Source organism: Ochlerotatus camptorhynchus, unplaced genomic scaffold, assembly GCF_037179485.1.
Source record: "Ochlerotatus camptorhynchus isolate MF236.1 unplaced genomic scaffold, CSIRO-AGI_Acam_v1.1 ptg000401l, whole genome shotgun sequence".
Taxonomy (NCBI): Eukaryota; Metazoa; Arthropoda; class Insecta; order Diptera; family Culicidae; genus Ochlerotatus; species Ochlerotatus camptorhynchus.
The window spans coordinates 2,466,922-2,490,058 of record NW_027040887.1 but is presented as its reverse complement, the minus strand read 5'-3'; the positions used below and the strand labels follow the sequence as shown (position 1 = coordinate 2,490,058).

At 38.7% G+C, this 23,137-nt stretch overlaps 2 protein-coding genes across 3 annotated transcripts in view; one reads left to right on the top strand and one right to left on the bottom strand.

Moving 5' to 3' along the window:
- Window positions 1–13,574, top strand: part of Prestin (prestin) — a 66,218-nt gene extending 52,644 nt beyond the window's left edge. For both annotated transcript variants that reach the window (XM_065233390.1, XM_065233389.1), the window contains exons 4-7: window positions 7,026–7,378; window positions 7,449–7,553; window positions 7,620–8,023; window positions 11,934–13,574. In XM_065233390.1, the coding sequence (XP_065089462.1) occupies window positions 7,026–7,378; window positions 7,449–7,553; window positions 7,620–8,023; window positions 11,934–12,957 (1,886 nt within the window). In that variant the 3' untranslated portion in view covers window positions 12,958–13,574. The remainder of the gene's footprint in view (window positions 1–7,025; window positions 7,379–7,448; window positions 7,554–7,619; window positions 8,024–11,933) is intronic.
- The window catches only part of LOC135710738 (uncharacterized), an 88,751-nt gene that overhangs the window by 18,466 nt on the left and 47,148 nt on the right, over window positions 1–23,137 (bottom strand). The gene's annotated exons all lie outside the window — the stretch shown is intronic.

Genomic DNA, 23,137 nt, shown 5'->3' with positions numbered 1-23,137 from the left:
TAACCGGTTTACCGGTCATGCCATACCATCCTTCTCTACGAATTTTCCTTAAAATCTGGGTGAATCAAAAATCCCAAAAGTTCCTGTAAAATTCAAAATCAAACTCTTAAGTTCATAATTCCCTGAACTTCTACGAAGTTCGCTGAGCTTCTACAATTTTGGCTAAACTTCTACGAAGTCCCTTGAACTTAAAAAAATCCCAACACTTCTATGAACTTTACGAGATTCTTTGAATTATTTGCTTGACATGTACAAAGGCCTGTCATGGTGGTAACTCATGAGTAACCAGCTCCCAAAGCCAATTTGTTTACCATACCAATTTGCTACTATACCTTTGGGAATTTTTCCTTGTTAACACTCCGAACACGATGCCTCTGAAAAACGTGTTGAAACATCTTATGTATGACCCCGGAGCTTGATCCCTGAAGGGTACCAGCCTAAGCCCCGAGCTGGTCTTAAGTGAAGGGGGTTTTTCGGAACACAGAATCCTACAAAATTACTCACGGACAACGGTTAAATGCCTTTTATTTAATTGCACCGTGACACTGTTGGATGAGGCGCCAGGTGGCGGTGACGACACAGGCGAGACAGGTGGTGAGCTAGATAATGCCTATGGTGGTGGCTTCGGAAATAGCCGTGCACAAGGTCTTACGGGGGCTGGATAGCGGTGGCCAGATGGCAGTGGCCAGACAGTGGCGGCGGCCAAATGATGGCGGCCGGATGATGAGCAACCGGGTGGCAGTGGCCGGATGGCAGTGGCCGGATGGCAGTGGCCGGATGGCAGTGGCCGGATGGCAGTGGCCGGATGGCAGTGGCCGGATGGCAGTGGCCGGGTTGTATCATTGAAGGTTCTGCGATCGTGATGGTGGCCGGTGTTGCTGACGCACAAGCGGGATATTGGCAGGTACAAACGATTGAGAAGGCGGCAGCCAGATGTCAGCGACCAATTAGAATTATTTGAGGCCCAGCGATCGTGATGGTAGCCGGTAGTGCTGTACGGCACACATGAAATCGCTCCAGGCATCTGGCATCTTCTTCGGAGGCTACATCCCGACTCTTGACCCTTCGTCATTGTCATGCTACCCTCTCTTCGTTGGCTCGATCACTCTTCACTTTTCTCATACTACCGCTCTCACTCCGTCCAGGCTCAGTGGATATCGACACCCACCCACTACTGGTTTAGCATACTATAAAGGGTGATACGGTCAAAATTTGGTCAAGGGAAAACGCGTGTAAATCGGTGAAATCGTTTATTTGAAAAATCAAATTAAATTTCTTTTTCAAGTTCAATTAGTATAAAATTCAGGAAAAAATATTCAGTTAGGCTTCCGCTTTTCCAAATCCAAATTGCTGGGCCTTACGCTTGACCCCTGCCATCAGATTTTGTACAGCCACCTTGTCCACCTTCTTCGCCGCAGAAAGCCAGTTTGCCTTGAACTGCTGCTCGCCCTTAGCAGTTTTTTTGGTCTTCTTTAGGTTCCGCTTGACAATAGCCCAGTATTTCTCAATTGGGCGGAGCTCTGGCGTGTTGGGAGGGTTCTTGTCCTTGGGAACCACCTGCACGTTGTTGGCGGCGTACCACTCCATGGCCTTTTTACCGTAATGGCAAGATGCCAAATCCGGCCAAAACAGTACGGAACAACCGTGTTTCTTCAGGAAAGGCAGCAGACGTTTATTCAAACACTCTTTCACGTAAATTTCTTGGTTGACAGTCCCGGAAGCTATGAAAATGCTGCTTTTCAAGCCACAGGTACAGATGGCTTGCCAAACCAGATATTTCTTTGCGAACTTTGACAGTTTCATGTGCTGGAAAACATCTGCTACCTTTCCCCTTCCTTTTGCCGTAAAAAACTCCTGTCCCGTAAGCTGCTTGTAGTCGGCTTTGACGTAGGTTTCGTCGTCCATTACCACGCAGTCAAACTTCGTCAGCATCGTCGTGTACAGCCTCCGGGATCGCGCTTTGGCCGTCGTATTTTGTTTATCATCGCGATTTGGAGTCACTACCTTCTTGTAAGTCGATAGTCCGGCTCGTTTTTTGGCTCGATGCACGGTTGTAGACGATACACCCAGCTTATTTGCGGCATCTCGGAGAGAGAGGTTAGGGTTTCGCTTGAAACTACCGGCAACTCTCTTTGTCGTCTCAGCGGCTTCCGGTTTTCGATTTCCCCCCGATCCAGACTTCCTGGCTGTCGACAAACGTTCCCCAAACACTTTAATTACATTTGTAACGGTTGATTTGGCAACTTTTAGCGATTTTGCCAACTTTGCGTGCGAGTAGCTCGGATTTTCGCGATGCGCGAGCAAAATTTTGATACGCTGCTCTTCTTGCTTGGACGGCATTTTGACAACTGAAGAGTGAATTCCAAAATCAAAATAGGAGCAACATTCTACACACACATACCTTCAAAATGAGGGGTGTTCAGGTTTTTTAAATGCAAAATTGAAAGAAATACGTCAAGTTGATATTGACCAAATTTTGACCGTATCACCCTTTAAATGAGAAATCTCCAGAATCACTATAATTTATTCCGGAATCCTGAATAAATAAATGGAATTCTCTCCTAATCACAACTGGGATTCTTCTCTAATCCTAAATGGTACACCTAGAATCCTAAAAGGGATTCTCCCGGAATCTCAAACGATATTTTCCCAAAATCCCAAATGGAATTCATCGGAACCCCAATTTGAAATTCATTAAAATTACAAATAAGAATATATCAGAATCCTGAATGGGATTTTCCCTCAATCCCACATTGGACTATAATGAAATCGAAAATTTGAAATAACCGATATTGTAGTTGCAAATAAATCTGAATTCCAAATTGAAATTTTTCTGACTTACAGGTGGGAAATCTTCAGAATTCCATTTGGGAATTATTCTGAATTCCCAATGGGAACTTTTCTGAATTATTAATTGGAATTCTCTGGAATCTCACAAGTAAATATCCCGAAATCTGAATAATAAATCCTCCAGAATCGCAAATTATATTCTCCCGGAATCACAAATAGGTTGTCTTCCAATTCTTCGGAATTTCAACTGGGATTTCTTTAGAACCCCAAATGGAAATATTCAGGAATCAGGAAGATTTTCCCGATATTATAAATGAGATTCTGATGGTATTCCAAAACTGTTATCTCTGAATTAATTATTTTAAATCCTCCGGAATTCCATACCTGTAGGCTCCGGAATTGATCATAGGAATTTACCACCAAATAATAAATAATAATCAAGAATTCCAGTTGATTTTTTTTTTCTGAATTCAAAAAGCATATTCGGATCTGGAATTCCTTCTTTTGAATTGCAAAATGGAATTATCCACGATCCCACAAGGAAAAATCTAGGAAGGGACTGTTCATGACAAACGTAGACACCATAGAGGGTGGAAGGAGGGTTGATTACCACGTCTACGTTCTGATGAATGTGGGCGTCTTAGTGGAATACCTGTATAATGAGAGAGAGAGAATTAGTGTTTTCCATTTAATTCCACTACTTTATTTGCTTATCCTTGACAGATACGTGTATTTCGTCTACGCGTATCTATCGAGGATAAGCAAATAAAGTAGTGGAATTAAATGGAAAATACTAATCCTTCTCTCTCTCTCATCTACGTTGTTTATGCAACCCCGAATCTGAAAAAGGAGTTTATGAGAAACGAACATAATATTCTTCCGGAATCACAATTGATATTCTCCTAAAACCCATTTATACGGAATCCCAACTGGAATTTCTCCATAATCCCACATGGAAATTATCCGGAATCCTACATGGTTACATGTCGGTATCCATAATGAAAATCCAACAGGAATCATAACTGAGATGGGTTCCTCTATAGTTTCCGAAAACTCTGATAGGAATAACGAATAGGAATTCATTGGAAGCCCAATTAGAAATTCTTGAGATTTCCAAACGGAAATTCTTCAGAATGCAAGGGGTAGCTCACTCCGCACTTCAATCTTGGGTCATCTTTTTTTTTTAGTGTCCCGCTAGCAGGCATGGACAATCATTTGCATTCATTTTGTTCATTCATTTACATTCATTTGCCCCTAACTTTTTTCATCAAAAGAGTTCCGCAAAATGATGTATGGAGTAACTCAAATCCGTATCTCTTATGCATGACGAACCAGAGTAAACAGAATCCACTACTGTTTTTCAGTGAATGTATTTTACATTCACTGAAAAACAGTAACGAGTTCTGCCCACTCTAATTCGTGATGCATAAGAGATACAGATTTGAGTTACAGGTAAAAGTTGTAGCTAAGAACAAAATCTACTAAAGCTCTATACATCATTTTGTGGAATGCTGTTGATGAAAAAAGTTAGAGGCAAATGAATGTAAATGAATGCATGAAATGAATGTAAATGATTGTCCATGCCTGGCCACAAGTGTGCCGCAGGTGTGCTGACTGTGCCAGTCATAGAGCAAGCTGCGATTGTTTGTAAAATAATTTTGTTTTGGTTTGAAATCGCAAGGATAAATTGGTCTAGTGGCATTTCAGATTTAAATCGAAAATTGAACCGAGAAGTGAACTGCTGGTCTGAGTTCCTCTGGTATATTTAATTAAAGGATGATCCTGAATATACAGCTAAACACCACGTAATATTGTGAACAACTTCAGTGACCAGCAGTGCACCCATTTTATTTACAACCATCAAATGCCTACGAGATTGTGCCGAAGGTGTGTTGATGGATGTGCCCAAGCTGTGCCGAATCTAATTTCGGCACAATGTGCTAAGTAACTTACCTCTTGTCGAAATCGTATATGAGCCGTTTCACACCATATGACGAATTGGAAAAACTCGACCTTCTCCTATTTGCATAAAACTTTGCATAATTGTACATTATGAGTAATCATTCACTTTTTTGCAAAAATTCAGCCATTCAAAATGGCGGCTTTGTCATTTTTCAATAAATTGTGCGACGAAAACGTCACTTCTGAACGAAATGATGTCTGAGACAAAGTTGTAGAAATGATCTTCAGCATGTAGGGGAAATGGCTCTAATGTTGGCCTATGGATCTAAGATTGGGCTTATCACTAGATATCTTCTATTTATCAATTTTATCTAGATGAACTTGGGATGGTACTAATGGATATTTTTGGTCGCTATTGAAAATTTAGTCGATTGCTGAATTTATGTATGGGCCCAAATTAGGGGCATTTATGCCGACATTACATTCATTTCCCCTATATCATAGATTTTATAATTTTTGTTTAGAGCGAAGCTCATGAATAGTGCAAACTTTTAGAATATTTAAGACCATGGACACTCGAAAATTGACAAAAATCGTAGAACGAGAATATTTGCTAAAATTTGTGAACATTTTGCTAGTACGGTTTTTAAAGTAATTTCTACACAGGAAACAATATTTCACTATTCGGAATCGTTTTCTGTGCAAAAATTACATAAACATCTTTCGAACGAGAAGTTTAAAAATATGGCCAAAAGTTGATGTTCTTCGATTTTTGTCTTTATTCAAGCGTTAATACTTTTAAATATTCTATTATTTGCAATATATACTTTCTGAGATACTAGAGTTTTTACACTTTTTAAGAATGTTTACCCAAAGTTACTAAAAAAAATTACCATGTATATTTTCCCAGAAAGACTTTACTTTTCTCAACAACTTTGTCATTTCGATCAGGAGTGATGTTTTCGTGCATAAATTTTTCTGAAAAATTTCAAAGAAGTCAATTTGAAAAACATTACAAGATCCAAAATGGCTGAATTTTAGCACATCTGTTAATGATTTCCCATAATACACAATTATCCAAAGTTACAATCAAATCGGAGAAGGTCGAGCCAATTTTTTCTATTTGCTATTTGGCCTGGAACTACTCACGTGGGATTGTTATGCAATCCGAAACCGGAATATCTGTAAATCCTCATAAGGAATATCTTGGAATTAAAAAAATAGTTTTCCCAGAATCCTAAATGACATTTTTCCGGAAGCCTAAACGAGATTCTCCCGTAATCCTTAATGGGATTATCATGGAATAATACAAATTAGACCCAGGAATCATAGCTTTGAATGCTCCAGGATTCAATAAGGGACGCCTCCGGAATATCTAATAAGAATTTATCGAAACCGCGTGTATGAAATAGGGGTAAAATTTTATGGAATCACAACTAAGATTTCTCCAGAAAATATTCCTGAATCAAATATGGAAATTCTCAAGAATTCCACATGGGAATATCGCAGAATTCCAATCGAGAATCAAATATCGAAAAGGATTTTCTAAGATCAAAAATGGGATACTTTGTGAATCCCTAATGAGGCTTTCCCAGAATCCCAAATTGTGTTTTGGAATAGTATGAGCATTTGTGACCACACAAGATTTTGAAATTTTGAAGCTCAGGGAAGTTCCCTTAGAATCACAAAACTTCCCTGGACTGTTTTGGATTTGTCTGAAGTTTTCGTTCCTTCATGAAGTTCCCTAATGTTTCAAAAAGATCTCGGTCTTCTCTAAAATTTCATCAATTTTTCTTATATTCATGGAACTTTCCAAAGGCTCCACAGATTCTTTTTTATGTTATGGAAAACCGCTGAATTTTTCGCAATGTTTCATAATTCCTCTGAACTTTCTTGAAAGTTTGAGCAATTTATGAATGCAATCCGCTCTGAAGGTCATTGAACTTTCACGAAGTACTTGGAATATCCCTGAAAATAATGAAAGTGCCCAAAAATCTATAAACTTCTCTTCAGTTCTTTGGAAATCTCTAAAGAACTCGGAACTGAAGTTTTTGAAAATCATCTGTGTTTCTCGGAACTTGTTTTATGCAATTTCCAAGAAGTTGACTGAAATGCAGGTTCTCTGACCATCCCTGATGTTATCGATGCTGCTTTGAAGTTCTTGCAATTCTCCTCAAGTACTTGGCATTGTCCTGAAACGGAACTGTCCTAAACATCTATCAACTTTCCTGAAAATGTCTGGACTTCTGTAAAGCTCCCAAAACATGTCAAATCTTCTCTTTTATTTTCTAGTTCAATCGCGTTAGCTAAAAGGTCATATTTTCCACTTCCAGCCATCGACACTCTGAAGAACACCTTCCGTGGTTTCAACCCCTGCTCGACGCTTCTCGGATTTGTTCCAATTCTGCAATGGCTGCCCAAGTATAACTGCAAAACCGACCTGATGGGGGATGTCACGGCCGGCATCACTGTGGCCGTCATGCAAATACCTCAGGGCATGGCCTACGGGCTGCTGGCCGGAGTCCAAGCCAACGTTGGACTGTACATGGCCTTTTTCCAGTGTCTGGTCTACGCAGTGCTCGGCACCTCGAGGCACATATCGATGGGCACCTTTGCTGTGATCAGCCTGATGACTGCCAAAGTGGTTGCCACCTATGCAACGCTACCTCCCATAGCGACGTCGTTGGTAAGCTTGATCTGTTTTCTGCAAGAATATGACAGTTGAAGTTAATTTGTTTTCTCCACTATGCTTGCAGGTGAACGGAACTGACTCTCTACCTCCGGTGATAGATCCCTCCGATCCTCAGTATACACCGATCCAGGTGGCAACGGCCTTGGCTTTCGTGTGTGGATGCTATCATGTAAGTAGTAATCAGATCGAACCATTTAAATAAATGCTAATTTTCCTATTGCGCTGGTGCTTCTAGTTCATCATGAGCGTCATGCGGCTTGGTACGCTCTCGTCACTGCTGAGCGAACCGCTGGTCAGTGGGTTTACGACGGCAGCCGCCGTGCACGTGCTGATCAGTCAGCTGAAAGATCTGCTTGGAGTGTCGATCCCTCGGTACAAGGGAGCCTTCAAGAACATTTTCTCCGTTCGGGACATTGTCCAACAGGTCCCGAATAGTAATCTCACGGCCGTCTACACGTCGGCCATTGTGATATTGTTTATGATCTTTATGAACGAATATCTCAAACCGCGGGCGTCCAACTGGTGCAAGATGCCCATTCCGGCCGAGCTGATGGTGGTCGTTGGCGGTACGGTGGCTTCCTACCTCATCGGGCTGGGTCCGAATTTCAACGTGACGCTGGTCGGCACGATTCCAGTTGGGTAAGTTGGTAATTTTATTTTGTGCTTTCGAACTCGCTTGATTTATAACATCCTTGAATTTCCTCAGGGAAATTCTTTGAACATCTTACATTATTTCTTTGAATTTCCTCTAAGAAATTCTTTGAATTTTCTCTAGGAAATTCTTTGAATTTCCTCTAGGAAATTCTTTGAATTTCCTCTGGGAAATCATTTGAATTTTCTCTCGGAAATTCTTTGAATTTCCTCTGTGAAATTCTATGAATTTCTTCTAAGAAATTCTTTCAATTCTCTCTGGGAAATCTTTTGAATTTCCTCTGGGAAATCTTTAAATGTCATCAGATAAATTCTTTGAATTTCATCGGATGAATTCTTTGAATTTCCTCTGGGAAATTCTTTGAATTTCCTCTGGGAAATTCTTTGAATTTCCTCTGGGAAATTCTTTGAATTTCCTCTGGGAAATTCTTTGAATTTCCTCTGGGAAATTCTTTGAATTTCCTCTGGGAAATTCTTTGAATTTCCTCTGGGAAATTCTTTGAATTTCCTCTGGGTAATTCTTTGAATTTCCTCTGGGAAATTCTTTGAATTTCCTCTGGGAAATTCTTTGAATTTCCTCTGGGAAATTCTTTGAATTTCCTCTGGGAAATTCTTTGAATTTCCTCTGGGAAATTCTTTGAATTTCCTCTGGGAAATTCTTTGAATTTCCTCTGGGAAATTGTTTGAATTTCCTCTGGGAAATTCTTTGAATTTCCTCTGGGAAATTCTTTGAATTTCCTCTGGGAAATTCTTTGAATTTCCTCTGGGAAATTCTTTGAATTTCCTCTGGGAAATTGTTTGAATTTCCTCTGGGAAATTCTTTGAATTTCCTCTGGGAAATTCTTTGAATTTCCTCTGGGAAATTCTTTGAATTTCCTCTGGGAAATTCTTTGAATTTCCTCTGGGAAATTCTTTGAATTTCCTCTGGGAAATTCTTTGAATTTCCTCTGGGAAATTCTTTGAATTTCCTCTGGGAAATTCTTTGAATTTCCTCTGGGAAATTCTTTGAATTTCCTCTGGGAAATTCTTTGAATTTCCTCTGGGAAATTCTTTGAATTTCCTCTAGGAAATTCTTTGAATTTCCTCTGGGAAATTCTTTGAATTTCCTCTGGGAAATTCTTTGAATTTCCTCTGGGAAATTCTTTGAATTTCCTCTGGGAAATTCTTTGAATTTCCTCTGGGAAATTCTTTGAATTTCCTCTGGGAAATTCTTTGAATTTCCTCTGGGAAATTCTTTGATTTTCCTCTGGGAAATTCTGTGATTTTCCTCTGGGAAATTCTTTGAATTTCCTCTGGGAAATTCTTTGAATTACCTCTGGGAAATTCTTTGAATTTCCTCTGGGAAATTCTTTGAATTTCCTCTGGGAAATTCTTTGAATTTCCTCTGGGAAATTCTTTGAATTTCCTCTGGGAAATTCTTTGAATTTCCTCTGGGAAATTCTTTGAATTTCCTCTGGGAAATTCTTTGAATTTCCTCTGGGAAATTCTTTGAATTTCCTCTGGGAAATTCTTTGAATTTCCTCTGGGAAATTCTTTGAATTTCCTCTGGGAAATTCTTTGAATTTCCTCTGGGAAATTCTTTGAATTTCCTCTGGGAAATTCTTTGAATTTCCTCTGGGAAATTCTTTGAATTTCCTCTGGGAAATTCTTTGAATTTCCTCTGGGAAATTCTTTGAATTTCCTCTGGGAAATTCTTTGAATTTCCTCTGGGAAATTCTTTCAATTTCCTCTGGGAAATTCTTTGAATTTCCTCTGGGAAATTCTTTGAATTTCGTTTGGGAAATTCTTTTAATTTCCTCTGGGAAATCTTTGAATTTCCTCTGGGAAATTCTATGAATTTTTGCTGAGAAATTCTTTAAATTTCCTCTTAGAAATTCTTCCCATTTTCTCCACGAAATTCTTCGAAAAACTTCCGGGAAATTCTCCAAATTTTCTCCGGGAAGTTCAACGAAGTACCTTCAAGAAAATCATCGAATAAAGTCAGGAAAATTTATCGAGCAAATGCATCGAACTTCCTCCGGGAAATTCATCGAATTTCCTTCGGGAATCATTTGAGTTTCCTCCGGGAAATCCTTTGAATTTCTATTGAATTGCCTCCGTGAAATTCTTAGCTTCTTCTCCGGGAAATTCATAGATTTTATGCTTCAAGAAATTCTTTGTATTTCCATCGGGATATTCTGTGAATTTCTTTTGGGAAACTCTTTGAATTTCCTCCGGGAAATTCTATAAACATCTTTGAATTTTCAGAGAGAAATTCTTTGAATTCTTTATGAAAAATTCTTTGAATGAAATTTCTTGAATTTCGCCTGGGAAATTGCTTTAACTCCCACATGAATTTTTTCTGAATTCTCACAGGCAATTTTATTGGGATTCCCCTGAAAAATGTCTTGAATTTCAACAGGGAAATGTCTTGAATTCCCCGTGGGAAATTTTTTGAACTTTCCCTGGGAACGTTCTTGATTTTCCTCTGAGGAAATTCTTGAATTTTCTCTGAGGAAATTCTTGAATTTCCTCTGAGGAAATTCTTGAATTTCCTCTGAGAAAATTCTTGAATTTCCCCTGGGAAATTTCTATAATTTCCCTTGAGAAACTTGTTGAATTTCCCATGGGAAATTTGTTGAATTTTTCATGGGAGTTTTCTTGAATTTCTCTTGTGGAATTTCTTGATTCTCATCTGAAAAAAATCTTGTACTTCCTCTGAAAAAATTCTTGAATTTCCCCTAAGAATTTTTTTCCTGGGAAATTTCTTTAATTTCCCCTGAGAAATTTGTTGAATTTTCCATGAGAGTTTTCTTGAATTTCTCTTGTGGAATTTCTTGAATTTCCCTTAGGAAAATTCTTGAATTTCCCTGGGAAATTCCTTGAATTGCCTTGGAATGTTTCTTGAATTTCTCCTGGGAAATTTATTCATTTTCCCCTGGGAAATTTCTTGAATATCCTATGGAAATGTATTGAATTATCCAAGGATTTTTTTAATTTCCCTCGGAAATTTTTTGAATTTCCTCAGGAATGTTTCTTCATTTACCGGGGAATTCTTTTGAATTTTGCCTTGAAAATTTCTTGGAATTCCTCTGGAAAATTTCATGAATTTATCCAGGGGAGTTTCATGCCTTTCCTCTAGGATATTTATTGAATTTTTTTTGCCAAGGAAAATGTTAAATTTTCTCCTGAGAACATAAAGAAGTTTCCCCAGGGATTTTTATGGAATTTCCTCTGGGAAATTTGTAGAATTTTCCCAAGGAAATTGATACAAATTTCCTCAGGGAAATTGATTGAATTTCTCTAGGAAAATTTATGGAATTTCCTCAGGGAAATTAATGGAAATTTCTCAGAGAAATTTATGGAAATTTCCAAGGGAAATTTATGGAATATCCCCAGGGGAATTTTTAAATTTTTTCCAGGAAAATTTATGTAATTTGTCCACAGTAATTTATGGAACTTTCCCAGGGAAATATATAATATTTTATGGAATTTTCCAAGGGCAGATTTTTCCCAGGTAAATGTATGAAATTTGCCCAGTTGAATTTATGGAATTTCCCCAGGGAAATTCTTTGAATTTCCGCGAGGAAATTTATTGATGTTCCTGAGGAAAATCTGTTGAATTTCCCAAGGAAATGGTTTTGAATTTCCCAGGGGAAATTAATCGAATTCCACAGGAAATTTTCTTGAATTTCCACAGAGCAATTTCTAGAATTTTCCCTGTAAAATTTCTTGAATTTTCTCTGTGAAATTTTTCGAATTTTCCCTGTGAAATTTCTAGAATTTTCTCTAGCTAATAAGAAAACCATTTTTCAATATCCAAAACTGAATTAATATTTAACAAACTTTCTAAAAAATTCGCAATGTTCGTCCAGATTACTAATCATTTCCCTTAATCTTCTTCTTCCCCTCATTATAGCATCCCCGCACCGATAATGCCCCCTGTTGCGCTAATGCAAGCGGTCGCCATCGATGCGATCGCCATCTCCATCGTCAGCTACTCGATCGTCATGTCGATGGGAATGATCTTCGCCCAGAAGGAAGGATACGAGGTTCGGGCCAACCAGGAACTGATCGCCATGGGTACCACCAACATGATTGGATCGTTTTTCTCCTGCATCCCAACGGCATGCTCCCTATCGCGTTCGTTGATCCAACATCAGTCCGGTGGCAAAACCCAAATAACGGCCGTAGTATCGTCCATTCTCATCCTGGGAGTGCTGCTGTGGATTGGACCGTACTTTGAGTCGCTTCCGCGATGTGTCCTGGCTTCGATCATTTTCGTGGCACTGAAAGGCATGCTGTGGCAGGTTCAGCATATCAAGAAATTCCACCGCGAGGGAACGTTGGAGTTGTTTGTGTGGTTGATTACGTTCCTGAGTGTGGTGATCATCGATATCGACATCGGACTGCTGATCGGGGTGGTGTTTTCGTTGGTGGCGTTGTACATCAAGGGATGGAAGTCCTACTACAGTTTGCTGGGCACGGTTCCAGATACGGCGATCTACGTGGACCTGGGAAGTCATAACCGTGCCGAAGAGGTGCCGCATATCAAGATCTTTAAGTATTCGGGTGCAATCAACTTTGCCAGCAGGGCAACATTTAAGAAGGCACTGACCAAGGAGGTTGGCGTAGATCAGAGCCTGATACGACGGGCATCCCAGTACGATGCGGCTGGAGAGGGAGCGGGACTACAAATCATCAAGACGGTGATTATCGATCTGTCCAGCGTGGCCCACATCGATACATCCGCCTGTAAGATGTTCAGCGAGATTAAGAAGGATCTGAATGCGGTCGGTGTAAATACGCTGATAGCCTGCCCGGCGGATTGCGTGTACGATACGCTGCTGCATGCGGAATCGATCGGAGAGGGTGGTTTCCACATATTCCCGACCGTTCACGACGCGGTGCTGTTTGCACAAGGATCTGCGTCGACTGTTTAAGGCTCGGATCGACCATCACCGATGAATGATGAAGTGCCAAAGAAATTAGGATGCTGTGTGTTAGTGGGTAGTTTACGGCAAGCACGAACGTGATGCACGCGGTGTCAGGTATTAGTGACTGCAGAAAGCTAGTAGCATGCAGGAAAATGTGCCTTTTTTATCATCTCCCGGAAGGAAACTGAAGGGGGACGACTAGACGATATAGCTAAACAAACATATGAAGAGTAGATCATCTTATGAATAACTTAGTACTTAAGGACAGAAGTTGAACAAAATGCGAATAGAAAGTAACAGTAACTGATTCTCGCCATATAAGAAGAAGAAGAGCAACACTATCTCATGTAGTACGAACTGTGTACATCTCTTAATCAATGTCTTACCGGTATGTTGATTTTATCGTTTTGCTCTAATTTACTTCATCGAATATCTTACAGGGATTTATTCGAAAATAGTTTATATATTTTTTTCTGCGTTTCCTATAAAGAAAATTCTTTTTTTTTTCTTATTCAACCACCAAGCCACCTAGTTCTATACCAACAAATACACATTCTCACACCGTACTGTGTATGTGTCGCTGACAATATTTATTGTGAATAAAATGTTGAATATTTCTACGAGATTGTTTGCTGTTTTTTTTTCTTTCTGCTGTATCCGAAATAGCAAGAATTTTGTGTTATGGCATAAAATGTTTGCTTTAGTAAGTAAAACCGTTTTTGGCTACTCATGAATCGAGAAACAGTCGATGGCTGTTCCGGTAATTCCTAGGGAATCGAGAAATACTTTTTAAACATTATTTAACTTCCTAAAGCCTGAATATTCTTCCAAATTTCCCCATTAGTTTTCGTCCAGCTTACACCGTATTTTTTTGGGATTCCACCTGGAAACTTATTTTGACTTCCCTTAGATGCTTCTTCAGCCTTCATTCGAATGATTCTTCCATCATCTTCCACTAGTTTTTTTTTTCCTCAACATTCGTGGAACTTCAGGGATGCTTCCAGATTTTTAATGTGGATCCACACTGAAACATCAGAAAAGTGCATACTTTTGAGTAATTTTAAATACGGTTCCATTAAGTTCTGCTAAAATTCTAAAACCCGGAAATTTCAGGAAAGTACAGCGAACTCCAGTGAACTGAAGGAAACTTCACAAGTCCAAAGAAGGGAAATTCATTAGTATTCAGGATAGTTTCGTTTTTTTTTCTGGAGAATTGAGAGAAATTTAGGGATGCTCCTAGAACATCATGATAGATGAATTAATTTCAAGGAAATGGCTAAAATTTTAAAAGCGTTCCAAGAAACTCCGGCAATTTCCGAAAACTGCAGCAATGTCCCGAGGGGCTCATGCAAATTTAGGAAACATAAGGGAACTGACATGAACATTAGAAAAATGTGATAACATTTTATGGAATGTTCCGTATACTAATGGCAGTGTCGATAACTATTAAAACTTAAAAAAATAAGGAAGATCAGAGAACTTCAATGCTGATGTTACAATAAATTAATAAATTTAAGAAAATTGTGAGAGCAATTAAGAAATATCGTATTCTTCACGAATGTTCAGAGGCATTCAAAGATGATTAGAGACATTCCGGTAGTCTCATTATAACATTATAATCAGGAAAGTTCCGAGTATTTCGAGGATGATCAGATAACTCCTAAAAAGCCCCATTAACTACAGGACTTTTAAGGAATTCCAAGGAATTATGGAATATTCCTAAGAGCATTTAAGGAATATTCCGACATCTTCAGGGGCACTGCGGGCTCTTCAGGGATGTTTTATGAATGTAAGGAAAATTTTCTGAATAGTCAGAACATCCTCCAGGAATCTTTTCTTCCAGAATTATGTCCTTGCCTCTTTTGACTGTTCCGTAACCGCTCTGGCTTCCGACTTTCTCCAGAAGTTTCTTCCAATCTACCTTACCAAGTTTCTGCCAGCGTCTCGAGAATGTTTCTTCCGTCTTCACCAAAAGTTCGATTAAACTTCTCCCAGAAGCCATAGTCAGTGTTGGCAAAATTAGAAATCAATTGATATTTTTCCGCTCCCATGCGCTCGCAATATCACGCGTGATATTGGAACAAAATATCATGCTTGATATTGATTTTACAAGCTCCTTTGATATTGCGAGACTATTCACAACGTGCAAAAATCAAGCTGAGAGTTGACTCGACACAAAAATGATTCCATTGCACATCGTTTTCTTATGGCGGTAAGCTCCAACTCGGATTAACTTTTAATACCGTCCCTGTTTTGATGATCTGCGAATTGTTTGCATAGCATCGTGTTGAATAATTCTGATGTCGACATCAAAGCAGCCGGACATTCTTGATCGGGATTTAATCCGAGGATAATACCGATTGGAGCTTACAGCCATTAGAGAGAGAAAGCATAGTTTGCTATTGGAAGATTGCCGCAAAAGCTCAACGCAGATGTCGCCACTGCATGATGATGATAATGTTGACAGACTGCATATAAAATTCGTGAAAATTAGCATTAAATCATAATTTTCATCAAGCCTGCGTGAAATCCTTCCAATATAACATTCGAATTGAAAAAGAAAAAGTTTTTACGATCAGACTGATTTGCATCTTTGACTTTTCCAGGTGAACTTTCATAAGATATATTCATTTCATTTCACGGCTCCATCGTAAATATGATGGTAAACAGAAGAAAATTGCTCAATTACTCAAAATAAAGATGATTTGTCATCTTATTATAACTTTGAAGACCATCTAGCACCTTTTTATAGCATGGTGCGTGTTGAGTAAATCAAGTTCCGGTGCGTTTTCCGTCGAAAATTGTGAGTATCAATATGTTTGCTTAAAAAAGGCCAAAATGAACATTTATTGAATATTGGCGTCCTATACAACCAATTCTCTATTACCACCAGCATGATACAACCTTTCCTAAGTAAATTCACTTAATTTCCACTTTCATCTTAGTGAAAATCGCACATATTTACCATTTTCTGAAAAATGCAGCTGCGCAGGAGGTAACCTCTCCCTGTGGGTGCAAACTTGTTATGCATAATTTGCCATGAAAACATCTCCGATCCATACCGAAATAATAACAAATAGTTTTCAAACACGTTTTCTTACACGATTCAAGCAAAAGTTTCCACGGGAAATTATTAGTTTTTCTTTATGGACCGATTTGTTCCAAAAAGCGTCTGTTTTACTTGGAAAATTTGGAAACTATCCTCCTTCTAGTAGTTCTCACTTCGAAATGTAGGTTGCGAAAGCTTGGAAAAGTTTCACTGCAAGACGCCAATCTCTTTTAAATCTTCACCGATGGCAGACGCGAAGGTACTGCTGCAAGCCGTTATGGAAGTTTCAGCTGCATTCGGGTGTAAAGCAAAAATCATTAAACTCAATCTCACCACAGTTTGGTGAGATTTGCAGTTGGTGAGTTTTGTTAGCTTGATATTCCGAGCTGCGATATCGCAGCTTGCAAAATCAACCGGAGTTGTTTGCTTGTAGATTTTTGTCTACGAAAATTGAGCGTGATCTTGGGCGTTTAAGAGATTTGATTTTTTGATATTTTCCCAATACTGGCCATAGTTTTTTTATTACCTCTTTTGGAAAGTTTTTTTCGAGCTTCTTCTGGCTTCCCCTGGAAATGGATACTTCTGGAATTAACTTCCGATTCCCGAAACTTTTCTGGCTTCCATTGGATGTGACATCCGATTTTTTTCGGCAAGTTTTTTGTTTTAATATTTGCCAGAAGTTTCTCAATTTTTGTCATGGAAGTTCCCCGGATGTTTTACGACTTTTCTTAGAATTTTCCTCAAACTTCCTCCAGGAGAGCTTCTTTCTTCTTTCTCTGGATGTTTTTCAGCAACCTCCAGAAGCTAATTCAAACATTCTCTAGAGTTTAGTTCCGGAACTGTCCGATCATAGTCCAAAAGTTAAAATTTTCACTTTCATAAACGGGAAAAATATAAAATGAATTAAAATAGTAAATACCAATTGGTTTTAAATCTTTGATAGCGCTAAGCTAAAAAAGATTCTGGCAACGCTGGGCTCCAGAGACGATTATACACGGTAACTCGCAACAACTCAAAATTGAGTCGAACATGCTCATTTCAGCGTGAAGTATACCTAAAGAGCCTGAATTTATAAAGAGACGACATCTTATCCATTTAACAGGTCTTCTGCTCGATTGGAATGACTTTTCCTATGACTTTGATAGACTATCGATTGTTCCAATTTTGACATGTCGCCTCTTTATAAATTTAGCCTCCTTAAGTATACCTATATTTAACTCTGCACACCTTAATTTGTGCCGAGAGATTTAGCTGTGCCGAGAGCTGTGTCAAATGAGCCGAAATCTGTTAATCAAGGCGTCAATATCCCAGAATTTTGGCAACCCTGAATTTATAATGACTTTTGTACTTGTTTATGTTTACATCGGTTTCTCGGTGGAAAAAAACTTAGAAAAAAATTATTTTATGTGTTAGTTTTCCGACTGTGTGTATTATTGAAATTGAAATTTCGGCTATGCAGTCTGGCGAGTTAAACCAGTAGTTTTTTAACTGTCGAAGTATTTAAGCTACGGTTTGGACTCTCCAGACTGCATAGTCTAAACTACAATTATTTTATTTAATGCTGTTGTTAGTACTAAATTCCGTTACACGGAGAACAAATTCGTTAAGTTAAGATAACAATCCTAATAGTTACTTTCGCATGGAAAAATATTGTTGTTTGAAAGAAACCTATAGTTATTCCAACATTAATTTGACCGTCAACTCAATCATATCAACCTAGTAGATTCAACTGTTCATCTTATACTCAATTCAACTATAACTTTTTAAGAGATGAACTAGCCTCAGGCTAAAAATCTCTAAAATAAAGATTTAAAAAAAAAAAAAAAAAACTATAACTTTGATCAATTATAACAACCGTCAAATGTAATTTATTTATATAATTTGGTCTCAAGTGATCATCATAAATCCACATATTTTTAACTTGTGATGCGTAGAGCAGGCGAAAAGATAACTGGCTCTCACGCAGATGAACACGGTTCAAATCTATGTTGAATGTTCTTGTTCACTTTTTTTATGATTTTGCAGTTGTGTTTTTGAGATCGATAAAGAAGCAAAACAAATTTCCTTAATATGTCGATAATGAAGAGCAGCTCGTTTAATAAAAATTGTAAAATTTTGCTTTCCTAACAATAGTTTTCTTGAACCAACTAAAGCATAGTTGTATTTTAAAGTTTGACGTTTGTTCATCTACTGAAAAATATAGTTGAGCCAACTTCGGAGCCAACTATGGACTATAGTTGTTGCCCTCTATGCATAGTCAAATCAACTATAGTTTCGGGTTATCTCTAAAACAATTGAACAATATAGTTAATAAACCGGAAAAATAATTGCGTCTGCTATAATTTGTTCTCCGTGCATCGGTAGGGGTCTTATTTTATAATTTTTCACATATTTTAACGGATTTGCAACTCAAATAACACCACATTAAAAATCCGGAACATTATAACCGCTGGGGTAGTTTTATGAATCTTCACTTTTCTTAACAAAAATATGTGAAGGCACCAGCCGGATAACTGCAAAATCGATACAGAATAAAACAACATATTCCATGTGGATGATGATTACAAGCACCTGCAATGGATAAATTTACAGAACAGGTAAAAATATTTTCCTCTTCCTATTGATGAATCTACCAGAATCGACCAGCAGATGGAAATGATGATAAAATGAAAATGACGTTTTGCTACCTGTCAAATCGTATGGAATATTTTTTAGTACATCATCACTTTTGTGGTTTTGGATTTAAAACCTAGGTGTCGCATACAATGGTGCAGTTTCGGGTAGATTCATCAATGCTTCACGGCGAAAATTTCAGCCCTCATCTCTCTTTTGATGGTTCCCTTTTTCACCACCAGAGGCTGGAACGATTGCTTAGTTTCTATTGAGGAATCTACGCGAAACTGCACCAGTGCATGCGACACCTAGGTTTGAAATCCAAAACCACAAAAGTAATGATGTACTAAAAAATATTCCATACGATTTGACAGCTAGCAAAGCAGCTGAGAAGGGACAAAGAAGGCCGTGTCGGCATTTTTTTCAACGGGAAATTAGACCGGTGGACGTTCCACGCCTAGACGGACAACTGTTTTGCCTTCGAGCACCAGCAGAAGAAGCGCTTTTAGAAGTATTTGGAACAGTCGAACATCGAGAAGTATTTGGATTCGGCTTGTGTTTGCTGGATTTAAATATTGCACCTAGTGCAAAACAAAACAGTAATAAAGTATAAATAAGTAATAAAGTCCTTCCAGTTTGCCTGATCTCTTGCACTTTATTTTTTAGTGCATTGTGCGAGATGATTCGGTCTGGAAAATGGTTCACCAGGGGCGGGATCTGAAGTCAACTGTCCATCGAATGTTTTTTTTTTTAATTTTCTTTCATTATCTGAAGTAAACAAAGCAGTAACCATAGTAATGAGTACGATTGGCAAAATTCAACAGGGGGCGACCCCGGCGTAGTGGTTAGAATCCATACCTTTTCACGCCAAAGCGAGGGGCACGCAATAGCCTTTTTGACTGCGTTGGATTTAAAGTACAAGGTGTTCAACTATGTAATTAAGTAATTAAAAATGAAAATTAAGTATTTCATGTAATTAAATTTAATTTCGCGTAATCAAAGCAGTGTCAGTGTAATTACTGTAATTAAAACACGTACTTCTATTTGATTACGTAATTAATGTAATTAAAAATTAATTTTCTGTAATTAATGTTATTAAAGTTCCACAAATGTAATTTAAAACGTACCCAAATCCTTATTCTTGAACTATTTAAAAAAAAAATTGAAGAAAACCCTTAACACATACTCGAATGAATCAATTTATTCAAAAACTCTTCTTACACCCTGAAATACGCATATTAATGTTTTACTAGACTACAAGCATGACCAATTCTGCGAATACTTATACTAAATTTCTTGGAGCACCATGCTAGAGTTGGAAACTGAAATAATCCACTCGCGACAAGCGATTTCACTTTCGTTTTGTACGTTCAACATAATGTCGTATCTAGTGCACTGTATTCGTTGAATAATGCGCTTTAATGCAGAACTAGAATAAAATCGATTGTCGCGAGTGGGTTACATCGGTTTACAATTCTAGCGACAATATACAATTTAATGGGACTGTGGACTGTCTAAGACCATTATTAGCCGTGCAAAATCATGAAGTTTCATATGTCGCACGAAGGATTTTGGTTCTTGTCGATAATTGAAAATATACCCGGGAACACCGGAACATGCCAGGGAGGGCCAATGGGGTCGTGGGCTCTCAAAAAGACCATTACTGGCCGAGTTAAGCAGAATCATAAAGTTTGATATGTCGCATGACGTGTTTTGGTTCTTTTGGAGAATCGGACACTTGCTCGGGGACACAGGAACATGCCCGAGAGGGCTAGTGTGACCGTCGAGTCTCATTAAGGCCATTACCAGCCAAAATTTGTAAAATCATGTTGTTTGATTTGTCGCATGATGCGTTTTGGTTCTTGTTGAGAATTGGCCACTTCTCCGGGGGCACCGGAACATGTCTGGGAAGGCTTGTGTGACCATGGACTCTCAATAAGGCCATTACTGGCCAAGATTTGTAAAATCATGAAGTTTGATATGTCACATGATGGGTTTTGGTTCTTGTTGAGAATTGGCCACTTCCCCGGGGCACCGGAACATTTCCGGGATGCCCAATGTGATTGTGAACCGTTGGAATAGCTGCCACTGGTCCAATTACATCGTTTGAGAGAAAAAACATGATGTTCATCGTGTGTATACTTATTACAGAACAATAAAGCCGAATGCCGACCAAAAGTGACCCCAACGGGAACCGAAATAACTCCGGAACCATGAATTGATCAAAATATTTACAGATGTATTCAGAAATTTCAATGGATTCCCGACAAAATGCAATTTGTTGTGATTAAAATATTGAGAAATTATGTTTATGTAAATCTATGCAAATTTAGACGTTAGGCACGCAAAGGTTAACATAATTTTCTATTGTAATTCTGTTTTCGTTACATCGACCAAATTAAATTCGTTATTTCTTAGGTTGAACCAGGTAGCACAAACAAACATTCCTTACATTGTCGCATTCTCCAGTGCTTTGACAGGGGCGTGATCCAGGATATAGTTCATTGCCCTGCCAACACCTCGGCAGTATTGAAATCCGACTACATTTCCAATCACGAACCGATCGTTGCATGTGAATTGGCACCAATCACCAACGTAGATTTCCTCGTAGGTCCTGGGAGATGTATGTTTATAGGGTCTATTCTGAAATCATAACAGCGGTAGCGATACAATCCCTTTTAAGTGGACCCTACACGATTGCTGTTATTGACAATAATCGTATTGTCAATACATTCTATATTGACGTCAATACATCGAGATTGACAATATTTCTGAATTCACATCATCAATATTATTGTCAATAATTCCCCTTCGCGTCAATATATTGATGCGTGTGGGGTTTGCTCTAGATACAATCTATCAGAGCTGACATTATCCTTAACGTAGCAAAAGGGCCTGTGAATTTTTTGTTTCACGGGCCAATAACGAAAGGGTCTAACGGTACGCTGGGGGAAATTTAAGTACATTTCTCGTTGTACATTAATGGAGTTAATGTACTTAATGTATGTTACTTGTAATTAAAGTTGAAATTTGTACTTAAAAGTAATTAAATCAAAAAATTTCCGACGCTCGTAAATAAAGTAATTAATCATGTAGTTAACTGTAATTATTGTACTTAAAAAGGGCTTGCGTAGGAGTTAAAGGTTATTGCGTGCCCCTCGCGCCAAAGTCACGAGTTCAAATCTTACCTCAGACAAGTCACGAATGACCCAAGAGCGTTAGAGTGACTATAAAAAAACAGTGCTGCCGTTTTATATAATATTGTTTGTGTCATACTTGTCCACGTGTGCCCTGCGCACCGGAAAGTGTGCCGTGCTGTGTTTCCCTGTGTGTGATTGCCCCTTGGTATGGCTACTCAAAAGTGAGTAGGCGCACTTTTACTCACTATTGAGTAAACGACGTTCTCGCGCAGAGTTAGTCAAAACCGAGGAGGCGGGCGACACATCTAAATCTTAATTCTAGATACTCAACAAATATCACACTAGCGAATCAATCTGATTTGACGCTTGGGTTGTGTCGTTTGACGTGTAAACGTTCAAATTTGAACGTTTAGACGTCAAACGACACAAGCCAAACTTCAAATCTTATGTTCCCTACCAGAAACTCAGCCAGATTGTGGCGGCCATAAGCGATCGTAAAATACTGGATAGCGCGTATTCAAATATTTACTTTATTTTTTTACCTAAAATTTAGTTAAAATTTTGTCACTGTACAACGAGCAGCAACTCTGAAGTTTGTGCTTGGCTTGTGTGTTTGTGCTCACACTTTTTTTTTTTTTTTTTTTTTCCTTTGGTTTGTTTTTTCCGTCGATCTTGTTTTCCGTGCTGAGCACCAATGCTACCGACGTGCCAGGAAGGCAGCTCCCACACCTGGACCCTACCTATCGACCCATCAACTCATGAACCGGGGACCAACGGCTTTACTTCCCATCTGAAGGAAGGCGTGATCAGAGATGTTATGCCTCAGAACATCCCGGCGGCGCCGACTGGGATTGAACCCAGGCCTGCTGGGGTGAGAGGTAATCACGCTTACCACTACACCACCGGTGCCGTTATGTGCTCACACTTGGTGACAGTGAATTTTTCAAGAAAACCGAAATTTAAATTATTGAATTTGACTTCAAGGACAACTAATACGAAGGGTGAGTATAATTACCTATAACATCCTTAACAAAAAATATATTGGCTGGTGATGCAAGCAAAAACTAACCTCACTTGTGTTAGTACGCATACCCGTCAAATACTGATTTTTTGCCAATTTTGCCTAATTCTAGCTTAGCTCCCAATCCCATCTCAACATCCCGCAGGCATCCGTCCTGCTACAATCCTTCCGGGAATATGAAAGCGTGTCCGAACGCGACAAATCAGTAGGGTGAGTAAAATTAATTCAAGATTAAACATAACATCTTGCTGTCTTTTTTTGTGGATCAGAGCTCACCCGTGCAAAACTGTGAAAGCCTCCCCTATCTGATAGCGTTGTTGGTATGCGTAGGTGAGCTCCGATTCTCGGAAAAAGGCCCCAAGA